Source organism: Xyrauchen texanus, chromosome 11 (genome assembly GCF_025860055.1).
Source record: "Xyrauchen texanus isolate HMW12.3.18 chromosome 11, RBS_HiC_50CHRs, whole genome shotgun sequence".
In the NCBI taxonomy this organism is placed as follows: domain Eukaryota; kingdom Metazoa; phylum Chordata; class Actinopteri; order Cypriniformes; family Catostomidae; genus Xyrauchen; species Xyrauchen texanus.
Genome location: NC_068286.1, coordinates 36,053,025 through 36,068,940, shown reverse-complemented (window position 1 = coordinate 36,068,940; position 15,916 = coordinate 36,053,025). Strand labels below are relative to the sequence as shown.

The following is a 15,916-nucleotide window of genomic DNA, read 5'->3' as shown; positions in this document are numbered from 1 at the left end:
TGTATTAAGGAGAGGATGACCGGGGCCATGTATTGCGAGATTTTGGGGAACAACCTCCTTCCCTCAGTTAGAGCATTGAAGATGGGTCGAGGCTGGGTCTTCCAACATGCCAATGACCCGAATCACACAGCCAGGATAACCAAGGAGTGGCTCTGTAAGAAGCATATCAAGGTTCTGGCGTGGCCTAGCCAGTCTCCAGACCTAAACCCAATAGAGAATCTTTGGAGGGAGCTCAAACTCCGTGTTTCTCAGCGACAGCCCAGAAACCTGACTGATCTAGAGAAGATCTGTGTGGAGGAGTGGGCCAAAATCCCTCCTGCAGTGTGTGCAAACCTGGTGAAAAACTACAGGAAACGTTTGACCTCTGTAATTGCAAACAAAGGCTACTGTACCAAATATTAACACTGATTTTCTCAGGTGTTCAAATACTTATTTGCAGCTGTATCATACAAATAAATAGTTAAAAAAATCATACATTGTGATTTCTGGATTTTTTTTTTAGATTATGTCTCTCACAGTGGACATGCACCTACGATGACAATTTCAGACCCCTCCATGATTTCTAAGTGGGAGAACTTGCAAAATAGCAGGGTGTTCAAATACTTATTTTCCTCACTGTATGTTACATGTCCCAATATAAAAAAATAACTTCCACACTTCCAAAAAACAAGTAGGCTTTAATTCAAATTGTGAGTAGATGTACTCCTTTTTTCATCTGTCACTATGACAGGAAGAGTTCAAAATATTCCTTGTGGTGAACAATTGAACCAGATGACATTCCAGGAGCCAGTTTATGGCAGATCCCCTCACTAACATTAAGGCAAAGAAGAGTGGCTCCATTTTGATTGGAACATGGCAGGACCAACACAAACAAATGTCAAGCACAGCCATCAGATAAGCTGCTCGGACAACTGCCAGACACCCCTCACAAGGAAGTAAGAACCTACACATGGAAAGATACTGTACTTCTTATTGGTTTATGACTGATTTTCCAGCACCAAAACCCCCATCCTAGCTAAGATGTCATAAAAATTCAAGAGGCAGCGTTTATGTACCATGTGGTAGAAAAGGCTGAAAAAAGAAGACACAAAGACAAATCTTTACACACAAACTTTACTCCTAAAATGGACATCAACTGCAAAACATCTTTGTTCTCTAAACTGTTCATGTAAATTGCAGTTGTTCAATTAGCACAATAGTTCACACAAACTAAACAATGATGGTATAAATTAATGCATGCTTAATATGTCATCTTTCAATATTTTGTTTGGTCTCTATATCTTCATAAAAATGCCAAGAGTATTTTTGAAGAGGTTTGGAAAAGAAACAATGCATAGATAAAACTTTAAAGACATTGTTCTATCTATATACTTTAAAATATGCAAATGTTCCACACAGAGAAGGGATGGTGAGTCACACTGTGTGGGCCCCCTCTGATCTCAACAGCAAATCATAACCCTGAAACAAGAGGTGCCAAAATTAATTCTTCTCCTCACCAGGATGATATAAAACTATCCTCCAGATGACCACACCTTTGTCCCTGTGCAGAGGGTTATTAACAGGATACACTTCTAAAATACCTTTGTCCGGAGTCCCCATCCAGAGGGTCCTTATAACCCTTCTACATTTACATTTACATTTATTCATTTGGCAGACGCTTTTATCCAAAGCGACTTACAAAAGAGGAAGAACATCAGCGAATCATCTTAGGGAGACAGTGGTACAAAAAGTGCCATATTACAAAGTTTCACTATCATCAGAATAGTACACAAAACAGATTTAAGTGCAACAAGAAATGTAAATATTTTTTATTTTTTTTCACGGCATCTCCGTGTTCCAGATGATTAATTTTTCATCGGCGTAAGGGCTGTATATCTGCGTGTTCCAGATTTCAAGAACCCACTCATTCCTCAACTCCTTCGTGTCTAAGACTCTTCAAACGGAATCCAGCTCCTTCCCTACTGTAATGTGGCCCTGAGCCCCAGTGGAAAACATCACTATCACCAAACTCATCAATCGATCAAGGAGAACATAAATATCATTACTAAACCTCTTTCCAGAGACCTTGGCATTAGTTTATTCTATCGGTTTCTGATTTTCTAATATTCTTTAGATTGCATAACCTGTGTATCAAATGTCTTGCAAATAATCTTATTTGTTTAAATAGGAATAAGGTTTTCACCTTATTAATGAATAGAAACAGCTCATTATCTTTCATAAGATAATAGTCATACTTTGCCTTTGCTACATCGAATTCAACCACTTGCATCTATGCACATTAGCATATTAGTACCATATTGTAGTTTTTGTTAGTTATTCTTGTTTATCGTTTTGTAAATAGAACTGATTTTATTACATCTGTGTGTTCCTTGTGTTGATGATACAGAAGAGCTATAAAGGGTAATCCTTCAGATTAATCAGATGACAAGCTCACTCCAATTGACAAATTTCTAATTAACTGAATGGTCCGTTTGGATCATTCTTTTACTGTTAAGGTGAAACTCCTAAGCTGGTGCCGGAGGATGGAGGGAGGGGCCATCTGATATTAATAAACACACAGACCTTAAGTGACGTGAGATCAAAAATCACTACATAATTTGGTTTCTTGTGTGAGGACCCGTTCATTTCAGTTGGTGCCAGTGTGATTCTCACTATATCCCTGATATATGAGGACACTTAGCTGAATCTTTTATCTTATGATATGATTTAGAGGAGTCAGCTGAGATCCGAGTACACTTTGAAATTTAACAAATATTTCTGGGACAGAAAGCTTATGCTCATGGGATATATTATGCCTATGATATTTTTTTTACCCATCTGTGTAATTATTTTAAGATGTAAGTTTATATGTGTGTTTATGTGCATGTGTTTACTAAATAGATCTCACTTTTCCTTTGTGTTGAAAGCAAATTAGTACTGTTCCCTTGCCAGGTGGGGCCTCCAGTACAGTACATTCCTCACTGCTGCTATCAGGAGAACCTTGCAGTGCCTCCATGCGATTGGATGGTGTAACTGCAGCCACAACGCAAGGATGCAGAAAGCACAAACCTGAAACCGAAGAGAAATATGAATATTTAGAAAATTTGATGAGTGAGTTTGAACCTACGCACAAATAACTGATTGGATTTGCTGTAACAAGCAATATTAAAATAGTTTTTACATGATTACTGCATATATTTATAAACACACTTAAATTGTGCACTTTTATCCATTTCAGATGCTCTCTATAGAATATAACTGCATTGTTATTCAGTATAAAACTCACTTTCTCAATGTTGTAGCATCAATCAGACATACAATTATTCATTATTTAATGAATAAGCCAACAGATGTCTGAAGACTCTAACAAGCCAAGGTCCAAGTAGGCTAAAGCGGACTCCGTTATGTCTGCTCCTCCACTGATCATTATCAAGCCTTTACGCTGTCTTTGCTGACACTGGACCAGCAAATAGTGGACCCCCAGTGACATTCCAAGCGGGGGGTAGGTTAGCTGCATGCCAGCGAAAATGGACTCAAAGCCCAGAACAACTTTTCTTCACTAAATTATAGACAAACTGTCTATAAATCCACATGTATACCCCCAAGACATTGTGTATAGGGATCAGTACTGTCTTGTAAAGCATGCCTTATGACAAAACTACCAGATAATGTTCAGTTAGTTCTACCATGTTTCCTATCAAATGAATCCTTGTGTGAGACACTGCAAAGTGGTATATAAATAATTCTGATAGCATGCATTGTATGCTTGCTATATTAATCAGAGCATAAAGGGGCACACATTAACAACTTACCCCCCAATCATGCAAATGAGTCAGCTTCCAAACAAAGGAACATTTCCCGCTTGGAAATTGCACCTTTCTCATTGGTTTAGCCAGACTTGAGAGGAGGGACCTTCAGCAGAAGTTAAAAGACACATCCTTACTCACTCTCTTTCCCTGGATCTTTCCCTGGATCTTTCCCCTGACCCTCTGCTGCTGGTCATGCTGACCATGAGGTTGCAATGAACACCAGAGTTCATCCTAATTTCTTCATTCAACATGGAAGAAATTGATTGCAACTTGAACACCATCGACTCGAGGAACCATTAAGACGTTCTCCTGTGACTGCATCCGGGCTCTCTCAACAGCCAAGGCAATTGCAAGTATCGTACCAGTAGCTAACTGAACCTATGTTTAGTATAAGAGGTAAACCCCTTTGTAACAAAAGGTGCTTTTTAAATTAAGAGCTCGATGGTTCTCTCAGATGGTCAAAATGACTCTTTTCATAACTACATTTCCCCTATTCTGTTCTGGTTTAATTTAATTTTTCTCTTACCCATGTATGAGTGATTTGTGTGTATGTTTTTGTTTAGATTAGATATGAGTTCATATTTTAGTTGAATAAACATTTCTGTACATTCTTGCGAGTTGATTCTGGTCTGCTTGTAAATTGATGTAAATTTAATTCTCTTATATCTCATAATTATCTTATTGAAGCTAATTCCCTACAGTAGAAATTGTGAGCTGATGCAACAAGACGTTGTATTACGATTTTAATGGTAGATAATTTATTCAGACAAATAATCTAGTTAAATTATAACGGTTGTCAAACGAGACTGATTCCATTATAAATTTCCTTACAAAGTAATGTAGAAATAAGACCATTTAATTTCTAGCTCACACATACAGTTTCCCTTACGAATAATGGTAATGTACATGACACTTTAACCTGCGCAGTGAACATTTATCACACCAATTTCGCTACATATATTGGTGTGAGAATCTGGGCACTTTAACTGATTACTGTTTGTTTGTGCACTGTGGAATGCGCTGACGTACATAGGCATCGATGAAACTGTTTTCATTAGTGTTCACACAGATCACCAATCAAACTGGTGTTGGTTGCTATGGCGATGAAAGTTCACGGAGAGTCCTAAAGAGACTCTTCCGGGGCAATCTACAACACATTAGCAACCTGCCGACGCCATATTGTAAACGCAGTACAGCTAAGCTAATAGCATAACACAACACCGCCAAACTAACCAGTTAGTGAACTTTACGCTACATTGTTTACAGGAAAAAAATATCAGAAGTAAAACTAACATAAGTAAATCCCTTTGCTTTGGACAAAAAAATAATCATCCCTAAATGGCCCTACCTTTTGTAGTCAAGTGGCTTTAAACTATCAATGGAAGAAAATATCTTATTTTAAAAATTGTTATTAAAGATATATTTTCAGACTTAAATAAGACATTTATAGTACAAAATGTGCTTAGTTTAAAAAAAAATAAAAATAAAAAAAACAACACTGTTCTTTCACAAGGCAATGGAAAACAAACAAATTGAACACCACAAATTGAAACAGTTTTACAGTGGAGAAATATATTTTTCCATTAGCAATATCGAATATCAGATGGGGAGAAGACCACAAAATTAAACTAAGCCAGGTTGTGTCTGTAATGACTGACGAAATGAGAAATCTGTACTAAAACACATATGTAGCATTTTTGCATCACACTTTTAAAGTAAATTCACCTTGTGCTCATTTTATGTCAGCATAACTAGAAAATCAGATGTACACAAATGTATCAAATCATCCAACTTGATTTACTTAAAAAGGTATGTCACATGAATAAGACTTAACAACTAATAGCACATTGTTTCAAATGAAAACTTTTTATGATATGTAACAAGTTTGCAGTTAAGTGAAAGGAGAAAGCAGGAGATGGCGAATCCAACTCAAAAGGTATGTTTATTTTAGAAGTCAAACTCTCACTTTTCAGCACAACAATTCAACTTGGGTGGTACATGCTTGTCAGAATCTATTTAATACCCAATAATTTATACAGCTCACATAGTTGAGTGACATCAAAGAAGTGCCTTGATCAGTGAGGATTTCTTTTGGAATCCCCACTCAAGAGATGATTCTGAAAAGTGCCTCCACAACACTACATGCTGAAATGTTGCGTAGAGGCACTGCTTCCAGATATCGTGTTGTATAGTCCACCAGAACAAACACAAAGTGATGTCAACATGCTGTCCGCTCTAATGGCCCGACGAGGTCCATACCAATTCTTTCGAAGGGGACCTCAATCAAAGGAAACAGGCACAAAGGCAATATTGGGGTGGCCGGCAGATTCCGCAGCTGACATTCACGGCATGCTGCACACGATCTGTGAACATCCCCGCGAATGCCCGGCCAATGGAAATGGGCCATTATATGGTTCAGTGTCTTTTCCTGACCTAAGTGACCCACCATCGGATTATGATGAGCCATCTGGAATAGTATTTTCTGACGGCTCTTTGGTATCAACAACTGGGTTGTATCTACTTTTGTCTGAGCCTCCTGCGTCACTCAATACAACCGATAATTTATAATAGAAAAGTACGGATATTCAAGTGCAATATCTGGCTGAAGATACTGACCATCAATTACTTTCACTTGGTTGAGGGTTTTGTCTCACGTCTGCTCCAGAGTGAAATCCCCTGCCAGAAGCCAACACTTCCCCTTCCCTTACGTCATCCTGCAGTGGAGCTGACATAGACAGCCCTGGCTCCGCCTCCCCAGACAGCGCATCGCAACCCACGCACTGAGATGCTTTGTTACAGGACCCATCCGCACAAATCCCTCAATAAAGTTGTAAATGCTGGTCAATTCATACCTAAGATTAGCAGATGGGTGAGGCGGGGGACTAACTGCTGCCTCAACACTATGCTTTTGTCCCCAGAATTGAATAGTCAGCGCCACTACCGGATAATAATGGATATCACCATGCACACACTTCAACATTGCCCTGTGACTAGCACCCAAAGCCTCATCTTGAGCCAGGCATTGATGGATGGAGGTTTGTTTGCAACCCGAATACACCATGGCCTGCTATATCTCTGCTCGATCGTTGTGGGCCTGTGGAGCGTCGGGGACCCGGCCCAATATCCCTACCTCCATCACAGGGCATTGATCCTGGAAATGCCCAGGCTCCCTGCAGCTCCAGCAAACCAGCCCAGTCTTCTTTCCCATGGCAGCGGTTTCACCAACCAGGGAGTGAGAGCAGAGAAGGACAGGGGAGAACGCCAGGAAGTGCAATCCCCAAAGCAGAGGAGCTGGTTTGGGAGGGGGCACCCCCTGTTTCTGGGAAGGAGGAAGAGGGAGGAAAGAAAGGGAGACAGGAGAGAGAGAGACAAGGATCTCGGGGCACGCCGTCTCCCAAATACACCACCATGTGGTCCTCTGCCAGCTGGATGGCTGTTTGGAGCAAGGCCGGGTGGTGGCACTGGACCCACACCGCCATCTCTATCGGAAGCCGAGCAATAAACTGCTCCAGTACCAGCAGGTCGATCACAGCCCTTATGTCGTGTTTTTCAGTCAGCAACCACCTCCGGCAGGTTTCCCGGAGCTGCTGGGCGAAGGCAAATGTGCGGTCATGCTCACCAATGGTCAGCGAGCAGAAGTGTTGGCGCTGTTGCTCGGGTCTCTGACCAACCCGTTGCAGGATGGCTCTTTTTAAGTCATCGTAAACCACGAGGTTCTCGTCGGTAACTGCTGCGCCATGAGTTGGGCTACCCCGGACAACAGTGGTTTATAAATAGACCACTCACTAGGTGCTCGGCCATCCACAGGACACTGCCATCTGCTCAAAGAGCTCCAGGAAGGACTCCAGATCGTCTTGGGGGTACATCTTGGCGAGCGGAACATGGGAGCGGTCGCGGGGTCTGGGGTTGCAGCGGTAGCCCCCTCCTAGGGCTGCAAGGTCCGGAGCACCTACCAGTCCTCCACTTGGACCTGGAAGAGCATGATGAACCGCTGTTCCTGTTCTGTTTGCAGCTCGAGGAGGGCCTGAAGCTGTGACTGGTGGATGCTGGCGAGGATCTTGAATACGTCCTCCAGAGGTGAGGCATCCATGGTGGTGTACTTCCTCCTAGATCCCAGGTTTCAGCACCAGTGTAACAAGATCACAGTTAGGTGAAAAGAGGGAGCAGAAGACGGTGAATCCAACTAAAATTTTATGTTTATTTTAGAAATCAAAATCACACTTTTCAGCAGCAATTATTCAGCCCAATCTCTGGGTGCATGTGGGTAGCTTCCTAAGAAGTACAGAATACAGATTTAGTTGGACTTCAGCCATGCACATTTGGCAAGGAAAAATTATATTAATTGAAAAGGATCCAATTTCACAAATTACCCTAATGGTGCCTTTATGCTAAACAACTAATTACAGTAAAACAGCATCAATAATACTAAGAAAACCTAAAAATCATATTCCTAATAACAACTAATTAAATGCCCCAATAAGTTAATTTTGACCAAACAAATATGCTTAATATATTCAGATGCAAGGGCTAATGGGTATTCCCCACAACCTCAGTTCTGTCCTTGATCGTTTGTTTCAGTAGGACTTAAAATCTTAATTTTATGGATTTATAAGCAAAATAAGTTCAAAGAACTCACAACAAAGTTCACTTTATGATTGATATTTTGTGTTCAAATTAAGTAAAGCAAAACATTTAATAAATGTTTTTATGAGTAGAAACTGGGTGTTGAGCGAACTACCGTAATAATTGTTTTCAGTGTGGTTAGAGTTTAAATGAGGTCTTTTCTGGTGCATGAGTTTCTCACCTTAAAGAGATAGAGCTCAGTTGTTGTGCATGTGAATAATGTGTGTAAAGGTGTGTCTGTGTTTGTGTGTTTGCTTGTATATGGTGCAGAGATACTAAGGTGTGAATGTGTATTTGATCCGCTGAAGAGTCGAATAGAGAGAAGTTTGAAGGGGCCAGGCACACTCTCCCCTCACTTGACACAGGGATCTTAAAAAGAAAAGAGGACATTGTACAAATATAATGTATGATATCAGATGGTAAAATCATGGTACTTTGATTTATACCATGGTGCTTGTTAGATAGGTACATACTCATTAAATGCATTGTATTTAAATGTATTGTATTATAGTGTGTGATTACAGGGTAAAACAGTGATATTGTAGTTGTACTAGTCCAGAAAAGAAGCAAATACCATGGTAAGCAGGGATCATAAAGAGCTGGACATTTTGTCATCCGGTTAAACACAAATTCACAGAGACCTACAGGTTACTATGGTAACTTATGATAGCAATTTTCATAAGAGCCGTAAAGTCACATGACTTTTCTCATTCTGCCATTTATGTGCTGAAAGCTAAAGTTAATCAGCTCAGCCTACTGATCATTTCTGAAGTATTTTAGCATGAATCATATTGATGTCATAAAGAGATGTCTTGGTATATGCTGAACTCTTTGAAAGAGTTTGGCAATGGTGACAAAATGCAGATGAAAGCCCAACAGGAAAAGCACTGAAATCTATTTCTTATGCTATTAGTATATCAGTAGGTGAGTAGTATTTTAATTTAACCAGCTTTAGTTGAGCAAGTTGAACTTATGAGCTAGACTTGTCATAGAAGTGCCAAAATATTGCTTTAGAGCTTTAGAGAGTGTAGAGAGATATTCTTCTAAATATCTTTGTGTTCTGCTAAAGAAAGTAAGTCATACCCATATGGGATGGAATGAGGGTGAGTAAATGATGAGATAATAATAATTTTCATGAGATTAGGCTGTAGAAAAAGCAATAGATTTTAAAATATATTAAAATGTGGTGATACTGAAAATACTACTCTTCACCACATGAACTCAATCAATAATTTACAGAGGGCTGACCCAGATTTAGGTCACACAAAACAAAGACATGTCCATGAGAGATATCTGCTAATGGCAGTATCTTGGCTAAAGTTGGAGGGTATGGGGCAGGTGTTTTTTTTGTGAGCTCAATTGAGGATCTTTTTCTATGCTGTGATGCGACAGAATGACAAAGACACCCGATTAATGGAAATTAACGCCGAACATGACTGAAAGACAAAAAATCATATCGACTGTACCAGCTTCTCACCTCATTTCACAAATGTACCTAGTTATTCGATAATAATATTGCACTGAAAGGCAACACTGTGCATCTTACCACTATTAATTTCACCATGCATATGAAATACATTTCAATACATATGAAAAGGTCATAAGAATGCGGACAAAACTGAGATTTGATTTCTTAAAGGTAAACATAATATGTCATTAGAGAATTAGGAAACATGCTAAAGTTGAAATACTGGCTTCTCCGATAACAATGCTACAGCCAGTATATTCTACTTTGAAGTTTCCATTCCGGGCCGGAATTTCTGTTTAAGTTTTTGCCTGTTTGATCCCGCCCACTGCTCACTCACCAATAGTATTTTGTAATAAAAAAAACAATAACAGTGTGCTGCAGCCATGAAATCCATCAAACAAACTGGATCAGAAATAACAGATTCCACCTGACCTAAAAAGCCTCAGCATCAATCTAAATACCACCATGACCAGAGGCGTAGTAAAACAAGGATATATATTGGAGATGCCTTTTGAAGATGGAGGCAGGTTAAAGCTCAGAAATAATTTAAAACAGATGCTGAGTTGGCTAATTCTGGGAACCCATATGAGCTTAGAGTCTGGTGTGGGGCAGACAACTCTCCAATATTTTTATAACCATTTTATATGCTTGTTGTCAGTCTTACATGTAGCACATTTTAGCTTTAAATCAGTAACCACCAACAAACACCCATTTCCCCAGTAGTAATGTGTTAAGACAAAACCCCACAAAATGATTTTGTGCAGTGGGTTTGCACTGGTGGGTTGCAACCCAAAAATGTGTTACAGGTCATTCTGATTGGGAAAATTATGCTAATGCAAATAATATAATGCAGCAGATCATATAATCATGTGTGGTTAGGATTGAAATATAAATAAAAATTTAAATAAACTTTAAAAGGGGAGGAGAAAGCACTTCCAATATTGTTTCCTGTTGATGTCAAAGGCCGTACAGTAGGTCCAATAAACTCTGCAGTATTTCAGTACAAATTAATCTGTCACTGTCAAGCTAGCCAATTCAGGAGATGGAAACATGGACAGTTTGTTTTTTCTTAAATCAGCATATCTACATGTATGACCATTCCAGTGTTTGTTGAATTCCAACACAAGCACACTTCATTATACTTAACAAGGTACTGATTAAGTGATCACCTGAACCAAATTTTATTTAATGAGGAAAAGTATAAAACCACTGCTTTGGTCATCATAACCATCTTGCAATAAGACCAGCTGGACGGCAAAAACAGTGCTAAGTAACTGGAATCAAAATATAACTATTGACCGTGCCAAAAGATGAAATGTTTTCAGCGAGGAAGAGAAGGGATCAATTCTGATTCGTTCAACGACTCATTTTTCCAAACCCCTCCTTTGCGTGACGCTAATCTGAGGTGATTGGTCAGATGACCCAGTCAGTTGTGATTGGTATACTCTGTGCAGAGATTGTAGGAAACGGAACGCCCATCACCGCTTTGTAGTAAAAAACTCTAAATCAGAGAAGGAATTTGAGTTGATTTATGTTAGCGATCATAGCCCAAAGTTCGGTGGTAAAACAACCAATCAGTTATTGTTTGCGTTAGCCCAACGCATAAACATATTGGTAAAGCACTGCATTACTACAAGTTATTGCTCTATTCTTTATAACAACTCCAATAACATCGACAAACATTTCACATATTTAAAAAAAATTGACATTGGAGACCTAGAAGCTGCGCTGAGCGTAACTTACACAACACACACAAATACTTATTAAGCATGCTAAAAAAAAACATAAAAGCAATCCAAATAAACTTGGTACTGAACCTTCCTTCAGTATCAACCGGCTCGCGAATCCACACTTGAAAGCATTTATGTTCGTAAAGCAATCGTCATTAAAATGACGCGAACACAGCACAAGGTTCAGGCTATACTTGTAAATATAAACTCTAGCCACTGATTCTTCACATGCTCATCCCTGGGCAGTGAAAAAAAGGTCGCTTTTGATACGCACTTCAGAACACAGCATCTTGTTGTCGACATGATGTTTTCAAGTTTTCCCTGGTGTCTGCGTGCGCAATGAGTGGGCGCGGCCAATTTGATAATTTTTCGTCTTGACGTCACAACGAAAAGGAAAATGACTCATTGGAAAAACGATTCATTAAATTGACTCGAGTCGACTCCTACTTTTGAGAGACAATAACTTTTTTTACGGTGAACTTTCATGTTACACACTACATGAAAGGTAATTTTCAAAATTCCATAATAGGTGCCCTTTAAATGTAATAATTTAGCATATTGTTGGTCCTATCCAGTTAGTGGTGGAAATAAATACTAATATACATCAACATTTGAATTGAAGGACTTTTTGGTTAATTATGTGTGGTAAACAATTTTGGTACTGTGCTGGGTCACCATTTGATGTCTTTGGTAAATTCTGGATGCAAAACCAGTTGAGAACCACTGATTTAGATTGTTGATGATACAAACTGCATTACATGCACTGCATTTATGAATACAGATAAAAAGTAATTTGGGAATTAAAACCGAATTGAAACGGAGGTCATATGGGAAGAATCAGAAGAAAATGTTAATGTTTATGTGATTATGTAGAAGATTATGTAATACCAGGAAATGGAATCTTGAGCTGCCATACTGTATGCCATCAATCTTCCATTCAACCATTTTTTTATAACAAAAAGCTCTTATTGTTAGAACCAGTGTCCTTCTTTCCATCTCACAGATGATAATAGTGAAGAACCAAAGGACAGTTAACCATAAGGATACAGCCAAAGACAAGCAAGTGATTTTGTGAAGGTCTATTTGCAGTGAGTAAAGCAGAATTCCCCAGGGCAAAACCACTCATGCATTCTGGATAGATCCAAGAGCACACAATCACATTGCTAGTTTTCCTTTTATCTCAAACACAGAAAGGAGATGCAATTGTCATGATGACACAAGCACTAACCTGTCATAACCGGGATACAAATGGAGATCAGAATGGCTTTCAAAGCCTGTTGCAAAGCCACCCAAAATGTTTAAAATCACATACTGATATTTTACATATCTGATAAAGAGAATCCAAACCTAATTTCATCTACTCTACAAAACCAATCCAGAGCTATTTTGTCTTGTGATTAAATATAATGCAATATTGTGGGAGTGGGTTTGTTTGATTTATAATTTCCATGGAAGTGGAGCGTAGTTCTAGCGGGAAGACCAGCAGGTGCACATCATCACATCATTAGCTGGGTAACTCCTAGCCAATCGCACGTAAGCCAATGCTTTATAAGTCCGCTCGCAATCTATCACATTGCTGTTTCGTTGTGCTAACACTGCAATCTCCACCTCCCCACCACCACCAGTTGAGCCCTGTCCCGCAGGGGGGTAGGCTGCTCGCCCCTGCCTCCTATCTCCGGCAGGACATGACGGTTCCGGGTACAACTACCTCGGACTGCTGGACGGGGCCTACGCCAAAGAGAGAGACATCACCTCCCCTTTTACATCTATCAAATAAATGGCATCTTAAACTTCACTCAAGCCTGCGTGTCTTCCCGATAGAACTAAGGGTAGATCCTTCCACATACAGTGGGATCCAAAAGTCTGAGAACACTAGTGAAACTTCTATTGTGCATTTTTTGAGTTAATAAGAAGCGATATAGGTGTGGGTGAGAAAACAGACAAATATTTAAGTCCTTTTTTACTTTATGCACAAATACAAATCGCCAAACACAATACATAAAAGAAGGAGATAAGAGAGCATTTAGCGCTTAGGCTGGTGAAAGTGGAGATTTATAGTAAGAAATTACTTAAATATCGATCTGCTTAACACCCACACCTTTCATATCACTTTAGAAGACATGGATCTAACTACTGGAGTCATACAGATTACTTTTATGCTACCTTAATGTGCTTTTTGGAGCTTCAAAGTTCTGGCCACCATTCACTTGCACTATATGGACAAACAGAGCTCCGATATTCTTCTAAAAATCTTCGTTTGTGTTCTGCAGAATAAAGAAAGTCATACACATCTGATACAGCATGAGGGTGAGTAAATGATGAGAGAATTTTCAATTTTGGGTACACTATTCCTTTAAATGTTTCCTGGTTAAAATGAGATTTTGAAGCCTAAATTTTCAGTATGGTTTCAGACTTTTTGGACTACACTGTATATATGGTAATTTATAAATGGTAGCTACAAGAGACTCAGACAACAGTCTAATGCAGAGTTTCTGTAAAGCAAAAGTCTAATTCTTTCTCTGCGCAAAGCAAAACGTTTGGCTGAATTCCTGGATTTTATGGCACCCTTATTGAATTTAGGCCAAGAAGCACAGCATATATTGACATCATACTAAATCAGGGTATCAGAAGCTGCCAGCTAAAAGATGTAGGTATGTTTGAAAGACTGTGACAGGGGAAATCAACACAATATTAGATTAAATCCACAAAAGAATAAAGAAGTAGCAATTTTGCAATGTGAGGCCTATCAGAAAGACACTAAACATTCACTTTATTTCATTAAAAAAAATTATGTTGTATGTTTGCATCTACATATGCTGTCTTGAAAATAATTCTGAACGTTAAGTTCAAGCTTTGTGCATTAAATATATCACACAAACACTTGATCTAAAGAGACAAGCCAGAGAACGCAACAGCAACATCTTCCATCACACTACATTATGTGAGCATCCATCTCCTATCCACCACCTCCTCCTCCTCCTCCTCCTCCTTCTACCCCACCCCCGTTCTTGCTTCCCATGGAAACATGGTGCGTTGGTGGATCACAGATGCTGCCGTATGCTTCCCTGTCAGCGAAATAACATGTCTACTTTCCACCAACTGATTTAGCTTCAGCTCTGTTCCGTCTTACCTTTCCTCCATAGCTGTGTTGCTTCAGAAGCAACAGCGTTACAGGCTTCTTGCCTTACTCATCAGACTGAGACCCATTTCCCGAAGAGGAGGGGTGGGGGCCTGTTTTGCACAGTCTCTTTTCGTTTCTGTTCAGCTTGCTCCCCCGTCTCCTCTCTACGCACCACAGCGACAAGAACAAATCACACCAGCATGCCGTATGGGAGGAGCCAGACCCCATTCTGCAGCTCAGCAGCCAATCACAGAGCAGGAATCTCAGATCCTCTTTGTTGTGCTCTCTCCCTCTACCTTGCTTTTTTTTCTCTGGGCCTCCCTAATTTCTCTGTATTCTCACTCAAAATACTTTACAATGGAACAAAAAATTAACAAGTTAAGATAAATATGTAGAGTTTTTTAAGCTTTGTAATGTCTTATTATTCATTTGAGTAAGTTCATATCCAGTGTAGGGAAGCTATTACATTTTTTTTATCAGTTACTAATTGCAATCGTATTTTTCTAAAATGATCATGGGATTACTTTAGTACTGCAGTTAATCTGTCTAAACAGTAAATATGTTGTCTTTCCACTTCTTTTGAATAAATGTTTTGAATCCCATATTATGTAGATGGACATCAAATTGTCCTTTCAAATGTATATTAGAAAACCTCATGAAATAACAATAATAAAAAAAATGTTTTATTATTATTTAGTTTTAGGCCATGTCTATTAGTTTTAAGGTCATCTATATGCTAATGTACTTCTAAACGTTGACATAATACATTTTCAGCATATCTAACACATCTAAAAATGTCGAGTTAAACAGATCATAATATCATAAATACAAAGTCTGTCGATGTACATGGATATCTCAATATTTAGAAAGTGTTCACTTTCCAGAAATAAGGTACACATTGGAGTCCCATTACTTTTTTTTTGTTTGTTTTTAAAGCATTAGAGACACTAATGCAATGTCTTTGTTGTTGTTGCTGTTGTTGTTGTTGTTGTTGGTGTGTGTGTGTGTGTGTGTGTGTGTGTGTGTGTGTGTGTGTGTGTGTGTGTGTGTGTGTGTGTGTGTGTGTGTGTGTGTGTGTGTAAAACAATAATGTCATAAATTTGACATCATTTTGACTTGTGTTGAATTTGATATGTGTTGAACTGCATTAATATGATTAGATAACACATTCAAGTTCATTTATGAT

At 39.0% G+C, this 15,916-nt stretch overlaps 1 protein-coding gene across 2 annotated transcripts in view; it reads right to left on the bottom strand.

Annotated features, from left to right (window-relative positions):
* LOC127652141 (tripartite motif-containing protein 2-like) overlaps nucleotides 1-14,889 on the bottom strand; it is a 29,834-nt gene extending 14,945 nt beyond the window's left edge. Inside the window, exons 1-2 of one of the 2 annotated variants that reach the window (XM_052138201.1) lie at nucleotides 14,740-14,889; nucleotides 2,888-3,048 (exon numbers count right to left, since the gene is read on the bottom strand). In XM_052138201.1, coding sequence (XP_051994161.1) covers nucleotides 2,888-2,995 — 108 coding nt within the window. In that variant the 5' untranslated portion in view covers nucleotides 2,996-3,048; nucleotides 14,740-14,889. Of the gene's footprint in view, nucleotides 1-2,887; nucleotides 3,049-8,592; nucleotides 8,658-14,739 lie in introns of those variants that run through there. The other variant, XM_052138202.1, reaches the window with a different exon arrangement.
* Between the last annotated feature and the right edge of the window lie 1,027 nt (nucleotides 14,890-15,916).